This window comes from Eurosta solidaginis, chromosome X, assembly GCF_040869045.1.
Source record: "Eurosta solidaginis isolate ZX-2024a chromosome X, ASM4086904v1, whole genome shotgun sequence".
In the NCBI taxonomy this organism is placed as follows: Eukaryota; Metazoa; Arthropoda; class Insecta; order Diptera; family Tephritidae; genus Eurosta; species Eurosta solidaginis.
The window spans coordinates 20,667,126-20,693,693 of NC_090324.1; the positions used below are offsets into that span (position 1 = coordinate 20,667,126).

The window sequence follows — 26,568 nt, forward strand, 5'->3', positions numbered from 1 at the left end:
AACTGAGTATGTAATGTTCGGTTACACCCGAACTTAGCCTTCCTTACTTGTTTCCTGTTTAAGTTGCCTCTGGTAGAAATATTGCTCCCTAGACGTACATCCGTATGTGTACACATCGAACTTCCGATTGAGTGGTACTCAAGATCTTTTTTTTAATATTTTGTATTTCATAGAATACGTGAATGTAAATATGTATTGTCAAAGTATCATTATCACTGCGAATGAAACACGTTCCATTATTTTATCCTATACAGAATGGTAGTGGCGCTGGAGATCTGGTAATACGTGGAAGTAGTCATCCTGGTGATAATCCTTTTTACAGCAACATTGACAGCATGCCGGATATTCGACCACGGCGGAAATCCATACCTCTTGTGTCAGAGCTTGTGAGTATCAAGAATACATTAATATAAGTCAATAAATCGCACGCCTAGAAAATATAGTGAAAGGAACGTCAATGAAATATATCAATGTATAACGTATAGCTATGGGAAATAAAGTCAATTAATGTTATGGTTATTGAGTTCAAATAATTTCAAATTCCTGATAATTGAGGAGTTGCGAGCAAAAAGCGAACTTCTTCGAAAGTTACGTTTTGAGATTAAGATGTTTGAAACATTTGAGATCCTACATATGTGTGTCCATTTGTCGTTTTTGTATTTGACACATTTTCTAAATTTATATCTCCCGTGATAGAAATTAAGGATTGGCGTCGAAGTCCATATCAATCTATTTCAAAGACGTTTATACTTTTGGATAGCATAAACTCTAAAGTTTTTTATGTATAAAGGCTAACATTTTTGATTCTCAGTTTTGGATCAATTTATTAAAATGTAAAGTTACGTGCCTAGAAAATTACATGCTTATAGTAATTCATATAAAAAAAAATGTTTTCATGTCACAACAAAACCACGCAACTTGGACTTATGATATGATAACACTATGACTCTATGATATTATAACACAAATTTTTTGTTTCATACATTTACAAATATTTTAAAAATTACGAAATTTCAGAGTCCATTGATTGGGCAATGCAAATTTTGGTGCAGCTTCTAAGGATATTTTAGAATTGGTCTGTGGTAACTTTTTGACCAAAATTGGAATATGTGCAGCAATAACGGGGATATTTTATCGGAGTGCTACCAGTTACTTGCTTTTGTAGTTCACCCATTTAAATGTTTTGATACATTTTAAGTTACGTTGTTTTATTTTGGTTTGAGTTTAAGGTACTTAGGAATGATATAAAAAAAAAAAATGGGTTGAAGTCCTTAATAGATTTTTTCCTCTGAATTCCGAAAGTCCATAGCAAGACAAAAGCTCGTAAGTAAGAGTTACGTGTTTCTGTTCTACCTAGGGAGATATTATATCTCATATATCGTCGGCTAATATTCAAATGCCATGATAAATTTTAAAGAAAACAAATTTTAGATGACAAAATGATTTCTGCCTCACTTTTCATATATGACATTAATGCCAGCTTTAAAAGGTAGCTCAAATGGTATTAATTCTCGTTTTAAAATTTTCTCTATAAGCAAGGAAATTTTATTTCAAAAGCAAAACCCTCTATCAGCATACATGTATGATTCAATCCGCAATTTATCTGTGTGTTGATAGCGTTTAGCTCGGTGGTAGTAGTTCTCGACAGCCGTGCTGATGATTGGCAAGGCGCAAGTTGGCCGTGAAATAGGGGAGCAGAATAGCTTCGAGTGTCTTGACTACTGACGATAGGAGAGACATCGGACGACAAGATTCTTCTACGTACCAGCCTCGCCATTTTCCGGGGGTGACGAAGGTGGTCAAAGACAGGTTGAAGACATTTGAAACCCTCTTTGCCAAGGCTTTAAGCATCGGCATAGCTATACTGTCTGAGCCTACTGTTTTGGATGAAATAGCATGCTCGATGGTATCTTCAACCCCTTTCGCAGTGATAGTAATAGTGGACGCGCTGTATTTGTGCTGGTGTGCGCGTTTTTTGACCCGTCGTCTAAATATTTAAACTGTGGAATGCGATGTGGGTTGAAACAAAAACCCCAACCACAGACAACCACGGCACATTACTGCATTAATGTTACATCTAAATCGAGAAGAATTGAATAAGAGGTGTCGCACCATGTTGGACATCCCACCGCATTACTCTGTAGACTGTCGTACTCCCAAAAATATTGGGTGTGACGTTCGATCAGGATATCCCTTTTATTGAGCATGCATTTGCAAATGAGGTAGAGACGCCTATTATCACCCAAAAAGCAATTGCATGTCACGCGTCCCCGATATGGCCGCCAAGCCCAAAGGTGACTCACTGGAAGAATATAAAGGCCTGTCAAAACACCGCTCTCAGAACAGCTACGGGCTGTCTTCTTATGTCCCCAGAACACCATCTACAAAGTGTGGCGAGTGTAGTCCTCATTCGGGAGGGAAATGAAATGCTGATCAAACAGTTTCTGTTAAATATCCAGAAATCTGGTCATCAAAACAGACATTTGATTGCAGAGGCCCCACCTCCTAGGGACTTGGGCAGTCTGCTCTGTAAGCATTGTGGAGAAAAACGGAACCTCAGAACTCAGCCGTATGTAGAAGAAAAAACACAAGTGATACACACAAAAAGACGTCGGACCTCTATGCCAGATTTTACCCAGCTAACCTCGTTTTTAACGTTAAATACCCGGAACTCGAAGAAGATAAAAGCAATATCCCTAGGGAGACGCTCGTCGCTCTAGCTTAACTTGGATCTGGATACTGTAACAGGTAAACTCTTACCTTTCCGGAATCAACCCCGTCACACAAAATGCCACCAAACGTCTTGTCAGTTGCAATGTAGAACCAACGCCTTTAATATCCATCTGTTGTTATTTTTGTTGTAGCAGTGCTTCGACCCATCCAATACGACCAATCACAAATTGTCATCAATGTCCTCTAACGGGAGCCCAAGGAAACTTGCTATTTCAACAGGGGTGGACCATAATGAGAGGGTTGTTAGAGGCGTTGATTCAACAATAAAGTTTAAAAGATGGTTGGCGTCATGTGGGGACACATTACAAGCAGGACATATGTTTTGTATGTCGGGGTTATTTCTGGATAGGTGAGAGTTTAACCTGTTACACAGATCGAAGTTAAGCTAGAGTGACGCGCGTTTCCCTAGGAAGATTGCGTTCCTCCTCTGCTAGTTTAGTGTATTTTTCTTTGAGTGCAGGATTAACCGGGCAATTCGTGGCATAGAGTTCCGACGCTTGTTTGTGGATTTCAATGAGGACTCGCTTGTGCTTTTTAGCTTCATTCGGCTGTCTTCTCAGGTGCCCTATTTCCTCATAATGCTTACGGAAAAGACTCCTCAAGCCCCTGAGCGGTGTAGATTCATCAATCATATGTCTGTTGGGATGCCCAGGTTTCTGCGAATTCAACAGAAACTGTTTGGTTAGCATTTCATTTCACTCCCTAATGGGGAGTATTCTCGCCTCATTATGTAGATGGTGTTCTGGAGACATAAGAGGACAACCCGTGGCGGTTCTGAGGGAAGCATTTTAGCAGGCCTATAGCTTCTTCCAGTGAATAGTTTTAGGCTTGGCGACCATATCGGGGACGCGTAGCATGCAATCGGCGTGTCAATTGCTTTGTAAGTGGTAATGAGCGTTTCTTTATCTTTACCCCAAGTACTGCTAGCAAGAGATTTGAGGATTTTATTTGTTCTCTGGATTTTTGGTACAATTGCGGCTGCATGCTCACCAAAATATAGATCCTGATCGAACGTCACACCCACGATTTTGGGGTGTAATACAGTCGGTATCGTAGTGCCTTTAACGTGGATGTTCAAAATGGTCGACATTTGGGACGTCCCTGTTGTAAATTAGGTCGCCGATGATTTAGTCGGTGACAATGTCAGGTTTCGCGAGGTGAAGAAACCGGGGAGATATTTTGTTACAAAGCTCATCGATCTGTGGGCCGGGGCCTGTGACCACTATTGTGCAGTCATCGGCGTAGGAAACGATAGTCACTCCTTCTGGTGGCGAAGGTAGCTTTGATATGTAGAAGTTAAACAAAAGGGGGATAGGACACCATCCTGTGGCACTACTTGTTTAATTCTTCTTGGTTTGGATATTGAGTTCCTGAATTGCACCGATGCCTGCGGACCAGACAGATAATTTGAGGTCCACCTCATAAGACTTGGGAGAAGGGGTGACCCTTCCAGGTCTTGCAGTAGCGTGCCATGTTTGACATCAAAAGCTTTTGACAGATCTAACGCAATGAGTATTGTTCAATAGTGGGGGTTTTGATTTAATCCGCAATTTATCTAAGTACTAATGGCATTTACCGCGGTGGTTTTGCTATGTAATTTTCGGAAGCTTTGCTGATGATTGGCTAGTTGCAAATTTGCTTTAAATTAGGGGAACAGAATGGTTTCTAGTGTCTTGGCTACTGGCGATAGGAGAGAGAGAGAGATATCGGACGATAAGAATCTCCTATGTTAGCTGGTTTCCCAGGCTTTAATAACGGAACCACCCTGGCCATTTTCCATTTTTCGGGGATGACAAAGGTGGAAAGAGACAGGTTGAAGATATGCGCTAAATATTTGAAACGCTCTTTACTAGGTTTTTAAGCATCGGCATGGCTATGCCGTCTGGGCCCACTGCTTTAGATGGTTTAGCATGACCGACGGCATCCTCAACCTCTTTGGCGGTGATCGTAATTGGGCACGCGCTGTATTCGAGATAAAGGCCAAAATGTGGACCCGGGGACCCCTAGAATGTGTGTGTAATATGTATATCGTATATGAAATGAAAGCTGTTGATGAGTGCTTTAGACGCGCACATAAACACAAATTCAGCGCGTCACCAATCACCATCACCGCTAAAGAGGTTGAAGACGCCATTGGTCGCGCTAAACCATCCATAGCAGTGGGCCCAGACGGCATAGCCATGCCGATGCTTAAAAGCCTAGGGAAAGAGGGTTTCAAATATTTAGCGCATGTCTTCAACCTGTCCCTTTCCACCTTTGTCATACCCGAGAAATGGAAAATGCCCAAGGTGGTCCCGCTACTAAAGCCTGGGAAACCAGCTAACACAGGTGAGTCGTATCGTACGATATCTCTCCTATCGCCAGTAGCAAAGACGCTTGAAGCCATTTTGCTCCCTTATTTCCAAGCAAATTTGCAGCTAGCCTTTCATCAGCATGGCTTCAGAAAACTCCATAACACTACCACCGCGTTAAATGCCTTTAGCACCCAGATAAATTGCGGTTTAAATCAATAGCCCCACCATAGAACACTATCAAAATCTTTTGATACGGTCAACCATGGCTCGTTACTGCAAGACCTGGAAGGGTCTACCCTTCCCCCATGTCTTAAAAGGTGGACCGCAAATTATCAGGGTGGTCGGCAGGCATCGGTGCAATTTAGAAACGAAACATCAAAACCAAGGAGAATTAAACAAGGGGTACCACAGGGTGGTATCCTATCCCCAATTTTGTTTAATTTCTACATATCTAAGCTACCTTCACCACCGGTAGGAGTCACAATCGTTTCCTACGCCGATGACTGCACAATAATGGCCACAGGCCCAGAGATCGATGCGCTATGCAATAAAATAAACGGCTACCTCCCTGATCTCTCCAGTTTTTTCGCCTCGCGAAACCCGGCATTATCACCGACTAAATCTTCCGCGACCTTATTTACAACATGGACGTCCCAAATGTCGACCAATTTGAACATCCACGTCGATGGCACTACGCTACCGACTGTAATACACCCCAAAATCTTGGGTGTGACGTTTGATCAGGACCTACATTTTGGTGAGCACGCAGCCGCAATTGTTTCGAGAATTCAGAGCCGTAACAAAATCCTCAAATCCCTCGCTGGCAGTACCTGGGAAAAAGATAAAGACTACATACAAAGCAACTAGCCAGCCGATTACGTGCTACGCGTCACCCATATGGTCGCCAAGCCTAAAAAGTACCCACTGGAAGAAACTACAGGCCTGCCAAAATACTGCTCTCAGAATCGCCACGGGCTGTCTTTTTATGTCCCCAGAACACCATCTGTATAATGAGGCGAGAATACTCCCCATCAGGGAGAGAAATAAGATGCTGACCAAACAGTTCCTGTTGAATACCCAGAAACCTGAGCATCCCAACAGACATCTGATTGATGAACCAGCACCGCCTAGGGGCTTAAGGAGTCATCTCCGTAAGCATTTTGAGGAAATACGGCACCTGAGAACCCAGCCGTATGAAGCGAAAAAACACAAGCAGGTCCTTGTTGAACTCCATATACAGGCGTCGGACCTTTATGCCGGGAATTGCCCGGTGAATCCAGTACTTAAAGAAAAGTATCCACAACTCGCGGAAGAGGAACGCATACTCCCCAGGGAAACGCGTGTCACTCTTGCTCAACTTCTTTCTGGATACTGTAACAGGTTAAACTCTTACCTATCCAGAATCAACCCCGACATACAAAATGTATGCCCCGCTTGCAATGTGTCCCACATGACACCGACCATCTCTTTAATTGTAATGTGGAACCAACGCCTCTAACACCCCTTTCCTTATGGTCCACCCCTGTTGAAACGGCAAGTTTGCTTGGACTCCCGTTAGAGGATATTGATGACAATTTGTGATCGGTCGCGGCTGTTAGGTGGGGCGAAGCATTGCTACAACAACAACAACAACAAGTGCTTTAGTAGATGGTAATTTTCATATCCCTGGCTGACTAGGGTCTCGAGAAATAGGCCAAAACGTGGGCACGTGAACGCCTAGATAGTGTTTTTACATTATTGGTATCAAATTGAAGCTGTTGATGAGTGCTTTAGTACAGGGTAGTTTTCATACCTATTGGTGACTAGGGTCTCGAGATATAGGCCAAAACGTGGATCAGGGTAACACTAGGATGGGTTTTTAAATTATGGATATCAAATTGAAGCTGTTGATGTGTGCTTTAGTACAGAGTAAGTTTTATGCCGCTGGGTGACTAGGGTCTCGAGATATAGGCAAAAACGTGGACCCGGATACACCCAGAATGTGTTTTTACATTATGGGTATCAAATTGAAGCTGTTGATGTGTGTTTTAGTACAGATTAAATTTTACACCGCTGGGTGACTAGGGTCTCGAGATATACGCCAAAACGTGGATCAGGGTAACACTAGGATGTGTTTTTAAATTATTGATATCAAATTGAAGCTGTTGATGTGTGCTTTAGTACACATTAAGTTTTATACCGCTGGATGATTAGGGTCTCGAGATATAGGCAAAAATGTGGACCCGGATACACCCATAATGTGTTTTTACATTATGGGTATCAAATTGGAGCTGTTGATGTGTGGTTTAGTACAGATTAAGTTTTACACCGCTGGGTGACTAGGGTCTCGAGATATACGCCAAAACATGGACCCGGATATCCCTAGAATGTGTGGGTATTATGGATATCAAATGAAAGCTGTTGCTGAGAACTTTAAAGTAATTTTCATTGTGATATTCGATTTAGTCGCATCAGCCTAGCAAAACTGATAAATATGCATGCGAAACCGAAATACATACATGAATTAATAATACCCACATACCTATTCAAATACGTCCTATTCGATTTGCCTGAAATTTGGTATATAAATGTGCCTATATTAGTATTTACGATGCTTTTTTCCGGCAATTAGACCAGAGACGGTCTGGGACTGTGATTAGGGCTAGGACTGGGACTGAAACTGAGACTGAGACTAGGAGTGGGACTGGGACTGAGACTCGGGATGGGACTGGAACAAAATACATTTGGGAAATTTTGGCCGTAGTGCTTTTGTTTAGCTATATTTTATTAAAATACTTTGTTAAAAATAAACGACTGTGAGCACACAAAGAAATCTATTCGTACAATGGCACTATTGGGAATATCTGCACTGCATTATCGGCAGTCGCTATTGTACGCTAGATGGCAACGCAAGCTGTAAGTTTTAATTGATTGACAGCAGTTACTGTTATACGCTAGATGGCAACGCAAGCTGTAAGTTAATAGAACAGCTGATTTCTTTTGATATTTGATAAGATACTTTTATATTGGTTGCGCAAGATGCGCACGGGTCAGGCTCGTGTGTATATAATCACTATCTTTAAGTTAAGAATTAAGCGGTCCAACGGAGTGCATTCAACCAATTTTAAGTTAGTTATTCGATATAGGGGTAACTATTATTAACTATAAACGCGTCTTGAGTAAATATAAATTGTTAAATTAAAAAATAAATTAATGTAAGGCGCGATAAGCTCCGAAGAGATTTTAGGCAGAGCTTCTCTTCCAATTTATGTCGTACTCCTTTTAATATTGGTAAAGTGAAAAAGAATTTTTGATTTTTAATTTAAAAATCGGACCTCAAGCCAGCCACACAAGAAAGTATTTTTTTATCATTTTCCACAACTTTGTATGGCCCTTCAAATTGTTGCGGCAAATGCTTTTTATTGGTAACGCGTATAAAAACATATTTACCATTTATTAAATCCCTTGGTATATATGTAAATTCCAGTATCAGAATTTTGATTATGTCTTAAATTTGAATTTAAACTTTTAAAATTCTCTCGTAATAGTCATGTTTGTTCTAAAGACAGTTCCCGCAGTATGGTTCGCATTTTAAGTAGGCAAAAGCAAGGTTTAAAAATCTGCCACATTAATGCGCAAAGCTTATCGAAAAAATTGATGCATTTAGGTTTGTGTTCGAGGGTTCTGGTGTAGATGTAGTCTGTGTTTCGGAGACATGGTTTTCTGCTGGTTGCAGTGATCAATTATTTGCTGTAAATGAGTATAATCTATATCGTGTGGATAGAATCGGGCATGGTGGGGGAGTGGCTATTTATGTCAAGGGTGGTATTTCATGCAAACTTGCCTATGCGTCTCCGGCTCTAAGCTCGATTGAGTATATTTTTTTGGAAATTTTTTCAAAATCTGAGAAACTGCTCATTGGTTGTGTATACAGACCCAACAAACAAATTGATTACATGCAATTTGTAGATTTTCTAGAGAATGTATTGATCGGCTATAGCAAAATCATTTTGACAGGGGACTTTAATTGTAATATTCTTACTGATTTAAAATTTCCGCTGACTATACAAAATTTGGGCCTTTTTCTTGTAAACAACACTGAACCAACCCACTTTCCCTGTTCTTCTAGTACTATTTTGGATATTTTTTTGGTAAACGATGCGTCTAAAGTGTTTTTGTATGATCAGATTTCAGTTCCGAATTTCTCCAAACACGACCTGATATTCTTAACGTACGATTTTCAATTTGTTAGAGCCATTTCGTCTTATTCATATCGTGATCTTAATAACATACAGTACCAACAACTCGGTGCAGCCGTTAATGACATTAACTGGAGGTCTATTTATCAACTGGCGTCTGACAATGACCAAATCAACTTCATTCAGAAAAACATAAGTATGCTCTTTGACCAATTTGTCCCTCTTGTACCAAAACCTACTAAATCTGAAAGACACCCGTGGTTTAACGCCTATATTCAGAAATTAATTGAAAGACGTAATAGAGCGTACTCGGTTTGGAAGAAGACAAAGTCAGAAAGTGCCTTCACTAACTATAAGACTTTGAGAAGAGACGTTACCAGAAGTATTAAGATTCATAAACGGAAATACTACGAAAACCTATTCAGTACAGCTATTGGCTCTCAACAAACCTGTAGGCAGATTCGTAATATAGGAAGCACTAACAGAAGTACGATCACACATGATAATATAAATATAAATGCCAATGAATTGAACCGAGATTTCGTTAGCTTGCTTTGCAATCAGAGTAATGCAAACTACTCTCGCTATAGTGCTAGTTCTGATTTTTCTTTTTCCGGTTTTGGTTTTCAGTGTGTTGATGACTGCGACGTTGTCGATTCTATACTGTCAGTAAAATGATTTGCCGTCGGCCTTGATGGCGTTCATCCAAAATTTGTTAAATGCCTATTGCCAAAAATTCTACCATACCTCACTTATGCTTTCAATACAGTTTTAACCACGGCGGTCTTTCCAAAATGCTGGAAAGAGGCGAAAATTATTCCCATTCCAAAGCCCAATTGTTATTTTAGGCCTATCGCTATTTTGCCATTTCTGTCAAAAGTGTTCGAACGTATAGTGAATCGGCAGATAAACTCGTTCGTAAATAGTAACTCCCTAATTAGTCCATACCAGTCTGGTTTCAGGAAAAATAGAAGCTGTATCACTGTGCTATTAAATGTCTCGGATGATATAAGGCAGAATATGGACCATGATCGTGTTACCTTTCTTGCTCTTTTAGATCACTCGAAGGCATTTGACTCGGTCGATCATGCATTAATTTGTTTTAAGCTTAAGCACCTTTTTAACTTTTCTAACCCAGCTGTAGATCTAATCAAGTCGTACCCCAATGAGAGATCCCAATCAGTAAGTGTGGGTAGTTCTATGTCTGACCTATTGCCTGTAACTAAAGGTATTCCGCAAGGATCTATACTTGGGCCTTTGCTTTTCGTGTTATATATAAACGACCTACCAAATGTTCTTAAGCACAGCAATGTTCATATATATGCAGATGACGTGCAAATATATCTAAGTAGTACATTCGCCTCCATTGAAACTTGCATACGCAATCTGAACGTCGATATATGCCTATTAAATGAATGGGCTAGTGATAATGGACTATTCTCAAACCCCAGTAAATCGCAGTGCATCGTTATCTATAAGAAACCCTATGACCTTAACCGCTATCTCAAAGTAATGCTAAAGAATACTGAGATACCATTTGCCGTCACCGTAAAAACCTTGGTGTTACTTTCAATAGAACATTGACGTGGAACAATCATATTTTTGCAGCAATAGGCAAAGTCTATGGAAGGCTAAGAGTACTGTGGATTACTCAGCACTTCCCACCATTTAATATAAGGTTGTTCTTAGCGAAGTCATACTTGATTCCAACGTTACTTTATGGTTGCGAACTTTATGCGAATTGTGACAGTGTCTATATCTACGACATTAGCCGTTACGAACACATTTCCGAATATGCTGTGAAAATATGTTGTGTCCCACTAGAAGATCTACTACTACCGTTAAATCTTAGTGAACGGCTAAAATTCACAAGATCAGTGCGCTCCTCACAAATATTGCATTTGGCATTCAACTCACGAACATCTGAGCGTCAATTTCTTGTTTCTGCGGTTCGTCTTTGGAACACGTTACCGATGGAGATTAGAAGTATCAAGGGAACATTGTCCTTTAAAAGAGAACTATTGCGTTATTTTGTTCAACAAATTTAAATATTTTAAAATGTGACCCTTTCTTCCTATAAACTTTCCACACTTTCCTACACCTATTTTTCTTTATCTTTTTCTACTACCTATTGCCCTTACAACCTCATAAATCCTTCTTAATATTAAAATTTAAACTATTTAAAATTTTTTAAACACACTTTGTATCCACGTATGTTTACTTTGTTTTAAGTCCTATTGTCAAACTTATGGTTGTTGTGTTTGATTCCTTAAATAAATAAATAACTAAAATATCTGTGGGAGAAAAATTTTCGTGAGAAGGAACTACTAATTCACCGGGAAGACGTAAATTTTGTCCGTATACCATTTCTGGTGACGTAGCTGAAATACATATCAAGAAGAATTTCCGAGCTCTAGGCCACACATATATATATATTAGTAATAAAAATGCAATTAATTATACCATATATGTTGTATTTATTTATTTTGTCGATATTTTCTCAAAACCTCAGAGCCAAAATTAGAAATATACAAATAAACAAATTTGAGAGGCTCAAAGACAAACAAACCCAATTACTTAACATACAAAATGTACCCGAATGGTTTCACATTACCAAAAATATTAGTATACCGACGGATGTACAGTGGAGCGGATGTACAGGGAGAGCCTGGGACTGAAATACTCCATACCAACAACTTATAAAGAATTTCCGTTATTTAAGCTTATCGCAGACGGCGAAGACTTTATACAGACGATAAAAGACAAAGAGCAGCAAGAGATTGAGAGGAACAATTTGACTACATTAATACGGGACCACCTCAATAGAACAAACATTAGAGTGCGTGATAAATATATTTTAGATACCTTACAAAAGACAAAGAAATTCTTCAAACAAAATAACCATCTCTTAGTTCTCAATGCAGACAAAGGAAACGTAACAGTTGTAATGGAAAAATCCGATTACGATAGAAAATTGCAAACATTAGTTAACGATATTTCCTCATACCGTGTTTTAAAACGTGATCGCACGAGATCGTAAAAAAACTGTTCAAAAACCAAATGATAGATGAAAAAGAAAAATATAAACTAATGAACAGAACGGCCAATGCACCCAGATTGTATGGACTACCAAAGATCCACAAAGAAGGAACTCCACTTAGACCTAAATGTTCGTCCATTAATTCTCCGTCGTATAATTTGTGTAAATACGTGGTTAATGTCCTGAAAAATATCACTAAAGAGTCCAAGTACAATGTTCAAGACACGATTGAGTTCAATAATAAGATTGAAAATACATATATTTATGATGATGAGAGTCTGGTATCGTTTGATGTTATGTCCCTATTTCCTAGTATCCCAGTAGACTATGCCATAGAGATCATATCGTCCAAATGGGACCAAATAAAACCCCACACAACCCTTAACCAAGAGCTATTTTTAAGTGTTGTACGATTCTGTATAAAAGATAACAGATACTTTAAGTACAACAACAAAGTTTATGAACAACGATCGGGTATGCCTATGGGATCACCAGCATCACCGGTAATAGCCGATATAGTAATGGAGGAATTACTATTGAAATTTGAGGAAGAATCACGGCACAAACCTCGTCTGCTCACAAAGTACGTTGACGATTTATTCGATATTGTGAAAACCGATTCCGTTGAAGAAATGCTGGGCCTCTTGAACTCATTTCATAACTCAATAAAATTCACATCTGAGATGGAAAATAATGGAATGTTGCCGCTTCTGGACACGGTAGTAACAAGAAATAACAACCACCTAACCCTATAAAAAGCCTACGGCTTCCGGGAGGTTAATAAATTTTAACTAGAAACATTATAGGAGTATAATAATAAACACGGCCAAAAATTTTATCAGGCGAGTTCTCTCTATCAGCGATAGAATATATCACCCGAAAAATATAAGCATCATCAAAAAAATACTTCAAAACAACGAGTTTCCGATCCACTTTATCAATGGTTATATCCACCAATTTTACGCTACGAATAAAAACAAAGAACAAAACATAAAGAAAATATATAAGACTGCCGTATTTGTACCTGGTTTGTCTAACCGAATAAAACATTCAAACAGTATGACAAAGAAAAATTCCAAACCGCGTTCCAGTATAAAAATACCCTACAACAAATATACAGCAATACAAAAAGCAAAATCGAAAAATACGAGAAATTCGACGTAATATACAAAATTAAATGTAATGGCGACGGGTCCCACGTATGGAACAAAGTATATGTGGGTACTGCTAAATCAAAACTAAAGACAAGGATTTCCGCTCACAAATCGAACATCAAAAATCGCGACCACTCTAACGACAACAGAACGGCTTTATCGCAACATTGCAAGACCACGGGACACTCTCCGGACTTAGAGAATGTTACAGTATTGCAAGAAGAAAAACAATATTCCAAGCGGTACACTCTCGAAATGCTACATATTATCAATACACCTAATGACATACGCATGAATTTTAAGAGCGACACCGACAACATCGCTCACACATACAGACATTTGGTAATGAATAGAAGTTAGCAACAATAATGCTGAGGGTGTCCAATAAGTTAATATATACGTTGTTGTTAGCAGATATTTTGTTTATTATTACTGTTTATTATTTGTATACATCTTTGTTTCTGTTTATGATATTCTGTGTTCTGCTTGAAATTTTAAATTAGTCGGCAAGGTGCATTCACAAGTGTAAGTGTCAGATTATGTTTGTGCATTTGTGGTTTTTATAGAAAAATGTATCTTTTACAGCCCTGAAGATGATTTCTAATTGAAATCGAAATATCGACAAAATAAATAAATACAACATATATGGTACAATCAATTGCATTTTTATTACTAATATATATGTGTGGCCTAGAGCTCGAAAATTCTTCTTGATATAACTTTTGAAAGGCCGAAAATAAAAGTAAAAACAACATCAAGTAGCTAATATACTTTCCTTATATATCGATCGTAAACCCAAAAGTATTCTCGGAATCCCATCATACTAATTACCGACTCCATTTCTTGCCATAATCGTTGCTTTTAATTGTCTATTAAATCCTTCTAGCATACCATTTCCTTGAGGATGATATGCAATTACGCCAATTCTGAAAACAAATTTGACGTAAATTGCGTTCATTGATCAGTAGTGATTTGTAAAGGAACTCCAAACCGCGAAATATATTCTCTTAAAAATTTATTTGCAACTACTGTTGCTGAAATTTCCCTGAATGCATAAGCCTCTGGCCAACGTGTAAATCTATCAATTATTATTAAAATATAACGATGTCCTTTCGAACTAGGCAGTGGTCCGACAATATCTAAATGGATATGTTCAAATCTTTTGTTAGGTATTGGAATTTTGGTAACTGGAGATTTGGTATAAATATTTACTTTGGACTTTTGACAATTTATACATTCTCTCAACCAAATGTCAATTTCTTTGCTCATTTTTGGCCAATAATATTTTTTGATAGTAAGTAAGTAGCTCTGACTCCAGGATTCGTAGTCCCATGTAGCATATTAAACACTATCTTTCGTAAATTATTCGGTACAAATGGTCTAGGACTTTCACCTGTCATTTCGCAACAAATATTAAAATTTAATAATTTAAATTCAAGAAATTTAAGATTATGTGATCTATTTGAAGATTTTAACTCATTTAATTCTTTGTCTTGACTTTGTTCATATTGAAAAATTTTGAAATTTAATTCTGTTTTTTTAATAGCTTAGATTCAAAAGCTCGAGATAATATGCCAGCTGTAACATTCTCTTTACCTTTTATATACTGAATATCGGTACTAAACTGTGCAATAAACTCCATATGCCTAGTTTGTCTTGGACTTCGTTCCATCTTTGCATTTAAAGCAAATATTAAAGGTTTGTGATCGTTGAAAACTGTAAAATTTCGCCCTCCTAAAAGGTATCTGGAATGTTTACTGTTTAAATAAATAGGTAGCGAGTAGTACTCTGTCAAATGCACTGTATTTAGTTTCGGATGAAGAAAGTTTTTTTGAAAAGAAAGCAAGAGGTTCTGAAATCCCATTAAACCCTTGATGTATAACACCACCAATTGCTGTGTTAGAAGCATCTACATTTAAAGAAAGTTTTACATCTTTGTTGATGTGATTTGACAATGTCTTAGGGGCAAACTTTTCTTTAATGCTCTCGAAAGCCTTATTTGATATGTCGTCCCAAATTAAAGTCTTGTCACGCCTTTTCCTCGTTTGATTTATTAAGACATATAATTTTGACGTAAACTCCGCTAATTTTGGTATGCACCGATGGTAGTAGTTAACCATCCCAATAAATTTTTGTGTCGGTTTAATTTTCCTCGGGCGCTCAAAATTTTGAATAACTATTACTTTTTCTTCAGGTGGTCTAATACCTGTATACGAAATTTTATGACCTAGAAAATCAACGTTTGTAACACCAAAAATGCATTTGCAAATTAAAACATGCAATTAAACCATATTCTGTTAGACATTGGTAAAGTAAGCTCAGATCTTTAAAATGTTGTTCTTCATTTTCACTTGCAACTAGCAAACACAAAATCTAAACCATTAACTACTTCACTGATAAACCTTTGAAATGTTTGAGCCGATTGCGGTTTTATAGATATCTTCTTCAGCCATTGGAATTTGATGGTAGACTCTGACCAAATCTAATTTTGAAAATATTTTCTTATTTCTGAGATTCATATTAAATTCATGAACGTGAGGTAAAGGGTAACGGTCAGGGTAACGGTCTGTTTTTGGTACTAGGTGAAGAGGTAATGCAACTGAAGAATTTGAAGGCCTACAAATACCTGTTTTAACTAAAAAATCAAATTCCGTTTTTGCAACTTTGTACTTTATCGGATCTAAACGTGTATAATTATTCACTTGCTAATAAAGGGCACAATTTAAATTTTTATGTATAAAATCGTATATTCACAATTCCGCAAATTACAAAATAGAACCCGATTTATAATTTAACATGAACTTTAATCACATTCAATGGAAAAAATAAAACTTTAAATAAAAGACTGCGCGACGGCGGGCGGGCGGTAAAAATAAACGGGCGAACGTAGCTGGCACGATGCGTTTGCGTGGGTAGTTTTAGATAAACTAAAAAATGAGAGTGGTGAGCGCGGTGGTGTTTGCAGGCACAGCTGGGCTGTGCTGCCTGCGCCTGGCCGCACTGGCCGGGGGTTGCCAGACGAAGGGGGTGGACTTAGTCCGAAAATTGCATCATGTCTTCAACATGCTCCCAGGGTAAGACGCTCTGCAGTTGGCTCCGGCAAGGACAAGAGTGGCGCGCCAATCAGGAAATGCCCTGGGGTTAGGACTAGGGGATCCATTGGATCTTCGGACATAGGGGAGAGCGGTCGGGAGTTGAGGACCGCCTCTATGCGTACTAAGAGGGTAGTGAGCTCTTCGAAGGAGAAATTCTTGTTTCCTGCTACCTTCGTAAAGTGTATCTTGAAACTTTTCACTGCCGCTTCCCATAGACCACTCATGTGTAGAGCGTATGGTGGGATGAATTTCCATGTGAATCCGTGAGTTGCATACTATTCGGCGACGTTTGTAGCGACTTCCTTGAGGAATGTGGTGAATTCTCTTTGTAGTACGCATTGTGCGCCGACGAACGTTTTTCCGTTGTCAGAAAATATCTGATGGGGTAAGCCACGGCGGCCAGTGAAGCGGGCGAAGGCTGCGTTGAAGGCGTTCGTGGTGAGGTCAGCGCACACTTCTAAATGAACAGCCTTTGTGGAAAAACAGACGAACACACAAACGTAAGCTTTCACATGCGAAGCTCGGCGAAGGGGTGAAGTTTTTACCAAAAATGGTCCAGCATAGTGGACTCCTATTGTATGGAAGGGTAGGGAATATGTTGACCTCTCGGGTGGCAGGACTTCCATAATCTGCCTTTTCATGTGCTGTTTGTAGATGGTGCAGGTTTTGCAGTGGAAGATGAGCTCTTTGACCTTTTGCTTCAAACGTTGAACTGTGGCTTTACCATTCGGATCATAAGCCGTTTTTCGGCGTGCAGCATGTTCGAGTGGAGGAAGTCCAACAGAAGACAACAAAATCGAGAGTTTCGGGTATAATAATTGGGTCCCGCTCATTAAAGCTACATGTGGCATAGGCTAATCTTCCGGAAACTCGCGAGATTCCTGAGTCATCTAACATAGGGTTTAATGTCAGAAGGGTGTTTTTTTTTTGGGTAAGGGTCCTGCCGTTTGAAGAAGCTCTATCGTGTCTCCGTAATAATTTCGTTGAGTTTGAATGATGATTTTGTTTTTGGCATCATTCAATTCGGCGTAGGTGAGTTGAGCGTGGTTGGAACTTTCACTTTCCTTGCTTTCCGGATAAACCGCAACATATAGGCCACGACTCTAAGCGCTCGAGAAAACGATGAAAAACGGTCAAGTATATCTTTCTTTTCTTCCTGCAGGATGTGGAATACCTCCACATATCGTTCTTCGGGGGGAGCTGGGTGGTGAGATATGTCCTTTGGCCACGAAGTTGATGGATTGATTAGCCAATTAGGTCCTTCCCACCATAATGGACATTGGACTAAATCCTGAGGCTTGCAGCCTCGAGAGCTCAACTCCGCTGGGTTATCGTTACTGGAAACGTGACTCCAAGTGGCGTTGTCGACGTTATTAAGAATTTCGGATGTCCTGTTGGCGACATACGTTTTCCAGGTATGGGGTGGTTTTTCTAACCATGCCAGTACGATGGCAGAATCGCACCAGAGAATGAGTTCGTGTTGGGGTAGATTCAGCCCACTTCGGGGCTGTTTCACTAATTTGGAGAGTAAGGCTGATCTACAGAGTTCTAACCGTGGAAGACTCACGGTTTGAAGTGGTGCTACTTTGCTTTTAGCAGCTAGCAAATGGGATTAAAAACTATTTTCATTGGTTTGTACCCGTAAATATATACAGGCACAAAATGCTTTTTCCGAAGCATCTGAGAATCAATGCAGCTGGATTAGTTTATCGGGGGAATACTGTACCCACCTAGGGATTTTAATTTCTCTAATGTGGGGTAAATTTTCATATATTGAGGTCCATTTTTGTAGAGCCCCGGGCTTCACGTCTTCGCCCCAATCCGTTGCTTCCATCTAGAGCTGTTGCAGCAACATTTTTGCAAGAACCATTATTGGCGATAGCCATCTTGCGGGGTCAAACAGTTTCGCAACTGCTGATAAAATCTGCCTTTTCGTAGTGGTGTTTGCTGCCGATATACGTATAGGTGAAGGTGTCGGTTAGCACGTTCCACTGAATTCCAAGGGTCTTTGTGGAACTCGAATCGTAGAATTTAAGAAAGTCGACGTCTAGCAAATCAGGGTCGGGGACGGGTTTTAAAATTTCAGGCTGATCATCTTTCTCAAAGGGAACCCTGCCGATTTTAAAGCTTCGATAACTTGAGGCATGGAGTTCAAAGTGGACTGTATATTATGACGGCCTGACAAAATAACGTCCACATACGTTTCATTCAATAAAATATTTTTTGTGAGTGGATATTCGTCTTGACAGTCGTGATGGACCTACACCAAGGGTTCGAATTGCCAAACATGGCGCGTAATTTACACCAAAGGTAACTGTTTTTAGTCGAAAATCTTCTATCGGCAGAGTTGGGTGTTTTCGAAAAACGATTCGATGAAAATCTTTATCTTCTTCATGGATGAGTATTTGGCGATACATTTTCTCAATTAAGTCATTTTGTAGTATGGGGCCTGTATGGAGGACGTCGTTCAACGAGTTACCAGAATGTGACATTTTTGATGCGTTGAGACGACTCGCACTTTTGTGGTTTTGCTGTCGGATTTTATGACAGCATGATGGGGTAGATAAAACGATAGATATTTGCCATCTCTAATTATCTCTTGTTGGGAGGCGGATTCCATATGATCCATGGTTAAATATTCATTAAGGACTTCCAAATATTTGTCTCTTAATTCGAGTTTTCTTTCGAGGGTGGGTTCGATGCTGATGTACTGCTGTTGTGCTGCAGGTCGTGAATAACCGAGTGCCAGATTGGCTGGAAATTCCGATTTGAATGGTAGTTTGACTCTGTAGCGTCCATCTTCCTCACGAATTTTGGTTTTCCGGTAGAACGCTTCGCAGTATTCATCATCTGCTGATCGTTGTTGGGTTTGGTGAACTTCTTCCTGTTCCCAAAATTGTCTCAAAAGATGACTGAGGGGTCATCGGTGCATTCCGTAACGTGAGTGCTGAAGGTTGGTACCTTTTCAGCTACAGGGCCGCTTAATATCCATCCGAATATTGTGTTTTGGGCAAGTAGTGTTCCACTCGCATTCCGTTGGAGCCCTTCGGTGAGGATTTGCGGGGTGATATCGCTGCCGATTACTACATCAATTTTCGATGGTATCGAATACTGGGGATCGGCTAACCGTAATCGGGACAGTTCTTCGAGATCGATGCTTGAAACTCTGACTGTGGGCAAGAACTTAGTTAGTTTGGGCAAAATTATTGCTTGTGCCTCTATCATTTGGGTTAAGTCTGCCGAACAGAATGTTATCTGGCAGACTTTATTGGCATTTTTCACAACCGTTCCCCCCATTCCAGATATCTGATGGAGAGACTATTTTGTGGGTAGGCCAAGAAGCTGGGATGATCTACATGTTTTTTGTGAAACTTGGTCTATTAAGGCACGAATTTTATGAAATTCGCCAGCATAGTATACTGATTCTACTGTTGTTGGTAGTAGGGTAGTTCCATGATTACTCGAAAAGAGTGCAGAAACCGGGTTTTTGTCCTGAGAATGTTGGGAAGAGGTGGCTCTGGCGGCTGCTTTCGATGCTGAGGGCCGCTCGTCGCCCGTTCTCCTAGGGGTGCCGATTTGGGCACTTTTGAGCTCTGGGGTTTGGTTGTGATTGTTGGGGGTTGGGCTGCAAATGCAGTAGCGCTGATAACACGTGAAACTACTTTTACATTCGTTCTAGGGGTGTGACGTTGACAAACCGTTTTCGCAATAACTATTTTCTCTCACAAATGTGATTCGGTATGATATCGATAAATTCCTAAACCTGACACAAGATTTGACTGCGTGCTATTGATTGCATAATCTACACGAAGCCGTTTTATTGAACTCCGTGTGATATGCATGGGTTCTATTATTGTTAGATTGGGTCGACTTTTGATTCACCGTTCGTGGTGTAAAACTCGAAAATTGGGGTTTCGCCTTGCCTGCTCTTTAGGCACTTAAACATTCTACTACCTCGTATCTGCTGGTGAGGAATTTATTTGTGTCCTCCCAAAGGGACAGCTCCTTCCGGGTAGCTGAGGGATTGTTCCCATAGTGAAAGGCTTTCACTTGGCAGCTTGGATGAGCACACGAGGATCGGGTCCCAGTCCGTTGTCGGGATTCCTTGGGTATTAAGGGTAGACATGCAATTGTTGATAGTGGTCTGGATTTGGATTTGTTCTCCGTTTTCCGCGAATATTGTGGGCAGATTGAACAACATCTTCAGTTGGTTGTCGACGAGTATCCTTCTGTTTTCGTACCTAGATCTGAGCGCTTCCCAGGAAAGCTAGAAATTATTATCGCTCAGCGGGTATTGTTTTACAATAAGTCCAGCTTGTCCTTTTGTTTTCAGGCGTAGGTGGTATAATTTTTGAGCGGGTGATAATTTAGGGTGGTTCTTATAGACTGCCGTGAACATATCTCTGCAGGATGGCCAGTCCTCGTATCCACCATGGAAGACTTGGGTGTCACCTGCAAATAACAACCATTTAAGTTTGAGTCATTTATTGGGTGTGCGGGTATTTGTTGTTGGTTGGTGCTAGCAGTGTTGGAAGTTTGTAAGGCTTCCATAATTTCAGATTTGCATGTTTGATAGGTTTCCATGCATTTAGCAAATTTTTGCTCAACCGAGCCGCTAACATCTGTGTAATTATCTCAGAAACTTACATCTCGATGGGACTCTAGCACTTTTGCCCATATTTTATCAAGGTCTTCTAACTTGACCTTAAGCATACACTCTGATAAATCGGAGCTTGGGAGGGTGATTATCTTGAGCAGTAAACCTCTAATTGGTTACGGCAATATATAAATTCCTGCAGGCATTGGTCTGCAGTGGTAAATTTTTGGGATTCGTTTGTCTTTGTCATTATAATTTAATGTAATTTATCAAGAAATAGGAGCTTTTATTAAGCTGTGAAAATCGAAAAAAAATTTGTCAAAAGGGCAAAAAAAATATATTTTTTTTTTGAAACCAGCTTAATACGCTTGGTTTTTAAAACGGACTTGTCTCAGCGCTTCTGAGTACAAGTAATTTGAGTATATAAATGGGTGGGTGTTCACTTGTTTTTTTTTTTTGGGTTTTTTCTTATATGTACTTGTCTCAGCGCTTCTGAGTACAAGTAATGTGGGTATATACGTATGTATATATATAATATATGGGTAAAATATATTTGCCGATAAACTGTGGTGTACCAACAATACATTTTTGGTTGCAAATGCCAATGTTCTTGATCTGTATTGACAAAGTAAATGTATGCAAAATGTGTAACCGATGATCTTTGTTGCTTCCCTCTATTATGTAGTTACATATGGTCATGCAATTACTTTGTTCAGGGTGGGTTTTTGGCTTATGCAAAAAGATATACAAGTGCGTGTGGGTGTTATGGGTGCATATACTTGTAGGTTTGTATGCAAACTTAATCTTGAGTGCACCGGTAAAATAAGCTTTAGGAAAAGTGACAAAAATTTGGCGAAGTTCGTTGCTATGGTTTTTTTATAAAATATATTTTATGTAATATATGTATATAAGGGTAAACTGGGCCGCGGTGAATTTCACGCTGGAAAAATATGTAGCTCGGGTGATATTACCGAACTAAGTGGGTATATACATATATTACATATATACGTATGTATTTTTATTATTATGTAGATATGTAGCGCAACGAACTTTTTGGGTATATAGAACCGGGCAGTGGATTTTCCGTTGGTACGGGAATGCAAATTTATTTATTGAAAAATTTATATGGGTTTTTGAAGGGACTGAACCTTTTGGTACCAGTGGGTAGGAATTTGAAATATTTTGTCGTTTGGCTTCATGATGTGGGTTATATACGCAGGGTCCGGATATTTAGAGCGGAGGGGTATATAAATTGGGGAATTTCAGATTTGGGGTCCGTACTTTGGAAGGAGGGAATATATATATATGGTATATATATTGGGTAACGAGTACTTACTCAGACATTTCTATTTAAAATGTGTTACCAGTGAGTTGTTTGTGTTGTCCTTTATTGTAATGCTCCTCGTTGTTGTTGTGATGTACCTCCTTGTTGGTGTAGTTACTGTTAATGTTGTTATTGGATGTATGTAGATATATGTTTTTGTTGCATTTTTTAAGAAAAATTTTCACCTCCACAAACTTTTTAAACAAAACTTAATTTTGTTTGATTTCTTTTGTAAATAAATGTTGTTCTTATGTTTTTTGAAAAAATAGATTTTGCTTTGTTTTTTTTTAATTGTGTATTTAAAATAAATGGTTTTATTTCTTTTTATTTAAGTTTTATTTTTATTCGAAAAAAAATTATTTTCTTAAAAATTTTCCACTTTTCTCCCAAATTTGTTTTTTTTCACCACCCTGTCAGCACTTTTGTATTTTGTGATTTGTATATGTATGTATTTGAGTATGTTTCTGATTTTTTTTTTTAAACCAGTAACCTTAATTTTAGTTTTATGCACTTATATGTTTTAATATGTTTTTATTTTGTTTGTGCAAAACTTAATTTTGTGGTAATAGAAAATTTGATGATTTGTGAAGTAACTTTTTTTTGTTGTCAACCCTAACATGCTTTTTTTATGTACTCATTTATGTGCACTATTGTTAAAGTTTTTTCAAATAATTTTTTTTTGTTAAGCATTTTATAGTTTTTTGGCCGTACCTAACCGCGTTTTTATGTAAAAATTGTTTTTGTTGTTCTTGTTTTTATTATATTTGTTTTTTTTTTTCACTTTTTATTTTTGGTCGCTAGTACGTTTTGGCCGCGAAGGACCATGATAATTATTCACCTGTTAATAAAGGGCACAATTTAAATTTGTATGTATAAAATCGTATATTCACAATTCCGCAAATTACAAAATAGAACCCGATTTATAGTTTAACATGAACTTTAATTATATTCAATGGAAAAAATAAAACTTTAAATAAAAGACTGCGCGACGGCGGGCGGGCGGTATAAATAAACAGGCGAACGTTGCTGGCACGATGCGTTTGCGTGGGTAGTTTTAGATAAAATAAAGAATGAGAGTGGTGAGCGCGGTGGTCTTTGCAGGCACAGCTGGGCTGTGCTGCTTGCGCTTGGCCGCACTGGCCGTCTGTTGCCAGACGGAGGGGCGGACTTAGTCCGAAAATTGGATCATGTCTTCAACAAAACATTTTGGTTTATGAAATGGCAGATTTGCTTCTTTAAGAAGCCGATGTATCATATTATGTTTTACCGGCATGGTATAATCTGGTTCCACAATCAATGAAGGAAATTCTTTTAATAATTTTGAATATTTATTACCAACTAAAAAAATGTCTGGGAGTGGAATATTACAAACACAAGAAATCGTATTAACAGAAAAACTTGTTGCTGGATAAACTAAACGTTTGCATTTAATGTCGACTAAGAGACCATATTTGCACAGAAAATCAGCGCCGATGATAGCTTTAGCTTTGTCAGCTTTTAAAAATGTGAATGGAAACTCGCGTCTTAAACCTAAGTTTATATTCAAAAGTTTTTGCCATATGTGGAAATTGTTGAACCGTTAGCTGATGTAAGGATTAAATCTGAAGAACATTTAGTATGAGGGAATTTCGCTACCGGAAGTACATATATTTCGGCAGCACTATCAGTTAGAAAATGTAACATGTTTGTTTTATCATAAATAAAAAGGCGACGCTTGGAAATATCTAAATTTCCGTTATTTGTCACCGCAACAACGCATGTCTTTAGTTTAACGAATTTTGATTTTTAAATGCACACGGCTGTTTACATTTTTGAGCTTTATCTGCAAACTTATAATGGTGTCGACACGACCAATTCGGATTGTTACGCGAACTAGATCTGGATTTATGTACTTTCATATCTTCCCCTAAAGTTATTCCTATTAACAGATCTGTATCTGGAATATTGGTTCATTTCTTATCGTATAGCACTCAATTCAGGGGAAAGTTACTGAAAATTTTTACACATAATATTGGTTGTCCTAACTAAATTCTCAATGATTGAATCTTGGGATTTTGAATTTTGAAAACTATTTAGAACTGAAAGCTCTGACCTATTAACTACTTCCCACATATTGTCAGCTAATTTTGTTAATTCATATATGTTATCTAAACTAGAGCTAGCTAATATTGCCTTCAAATTATTAAGCAATTTCCTCATCCATAATTTTCTTAAAATATCTTGACTAAAATTGGAGCCAGCAACTAGCAGAAGCTATCGATAAAATTCACTTACGATCATCCATTTCCGAATGTGACATAATTTTATCTAATTTTTTATTTTCCCTTAAAGAATGTCTTTCAATTAAGACTTCCTTTTATTGTTAAAATTTATTATGTTGTGGGGGATACTGAATATAATCTAAAATTGTAATAATAACTTCTTGATGTAGTGCTGTAATTGTGTGTTATATTTTGTAGTGTCTTGTGTAATGTTTTTATATTCAGCGTGCTTTGCACACAGAGTATATTAATTTTCATTGGATAACGGTTGGTTGTACAGGTATAAAGGAATCGAGATATATATATAGAGTTCCATACATCAAAATCATCAGTATCGAAAAAAATTTGATTGAGCTATGTCCGTCCGTCCGTCTGTCCGTTAAAACGATAACTTGAGTAAATTTGGAGGTATCTTGATGAAATATGGTACGTAGGTTCCAGAGTACTCGTCTCAGATCGCTATTTAAAACGAACGAAATCGGACTACAATCGATATCGATAATTGCGAAAAACCGAAAAAGTGCGATAATTCATTACCAAAGACGGATAAAGCATTGTAACTTGGGAGGTGGGTTAACCTTATGACGTAGAATAGAAAATTATTAAATTTTGGATAATGGGCGTGGCACCGTCCACTTTTAAAAGAAGGCAATTTAAAATTATTGCAAGCTGTAATTTGGCAGTCGTTGAATATATCATGATGAAGTTTGGTAGGAATATTACACCTACTACTATATATGTGCTAAATAAAAATTAGCGAAATCGGATGAGGAACACGCCCACTTTTTAAACAAAATTTTTTAAAAATCAAATTTAAAAAAAATTTCAATATCTTTACAGCATATAAGTAATTTATGTAAACATTCAACTCCAGTAGTGATATGGTGCAACAAAATACAAAATTAAAAGAAAATATCAAAATGGGCGTGGCTCCGCCCTTTTTCATTTAATTTGTCTAGAATACTTCTAATGCCATAAGTCGAACAAAAATTTATCAATCCTTGTAAAATTTGGTATGGGCATAGATTCTATGATGGTAACTGGTTTCTGTGAAAATGGGCGAAATCGGTCGAAGACTCGTCCAGTTTTTATACAAAGTCGACCGTCTGTCCTTCCGCTCGGCCCTTAACACGATAACTTTACTAAAAATCGATGTATCTTTACTAAACATAGTTCACATACTTATCTGAACTCACTTTATCTTGGTATTAAAAATGGGCGAAATCCGGCCATGACCACGCCCACTTTTTCGATATCGAAAATTTCGAAAAATTAAAAAATGCCATAATTCTATACCAAATACGTAAAAAGGGATGAAACATGGTTATTGGATTGGTTTTTGACGTAAAATATACATAATTTTAGAAAAAAATTTGTAAAATGAAAGAAGAAAATGAAAAAGTTCTGCAGGGCGAAATCAAAAGCCCTTGGAATCTTGGCAGAAATACTGTCCGAGGTATTACATATATAAATAAATTAGCGACACCCGACAGATGATGTTCTGGGTCACCCTGGTCCACATTTTGGTCGATATCTCGAAAACGCCTTCACATATACAACTAAGGCCACTCCCTCTTAAAACCCACATTAATACCTTTAATTTGATACCCATATTGTACAAACACATTACAGAGTCACCCCTGGTCCACCTTTATGCCAATATCTCGAAAAGGCGTCCACCTATAGAACTAGGGCCCACTTCCTTTTAAAATACTCATTAACATCTTTCATTTGATACCAATATGGTACAAACACATTCTAGAGTCACCCCTGGTCCACCTTTATGGCGATATCTCGAAAAGGCTTCCCTATAGAACTAAGGCCCACTCCCTTTTAAAATACTCCTTTCCACCTTTCATTTGATACCCATATCGTACAAACACATTCTAGAG

General features: G+C 38.4%; 1 protein-coding gene across 6 annotated transcripts in view; it reads left to right on the forward strand.

Annotated features, from left to right (window-relative positions):
* Positions 1–26,568, forward strand: part of unc-13 — a 4,182,017-nt gene that overhangs the window by 635,528 nt on the left and 3,519,921 nt on the right. For all 6 annotated transcript variants that reach the window (XM_067757836.1, XM_067757834.1, XM_067757838.1 and 3 more), the window contains exon 5: positions 255–386. In XM_067757836.1, the coding sequence (XP_067613937.1) occupies positions 255–386 (132 nt within the window). The remainder of the gene's footprint in view (positions 1–254; positions 387–26,568) is intronic.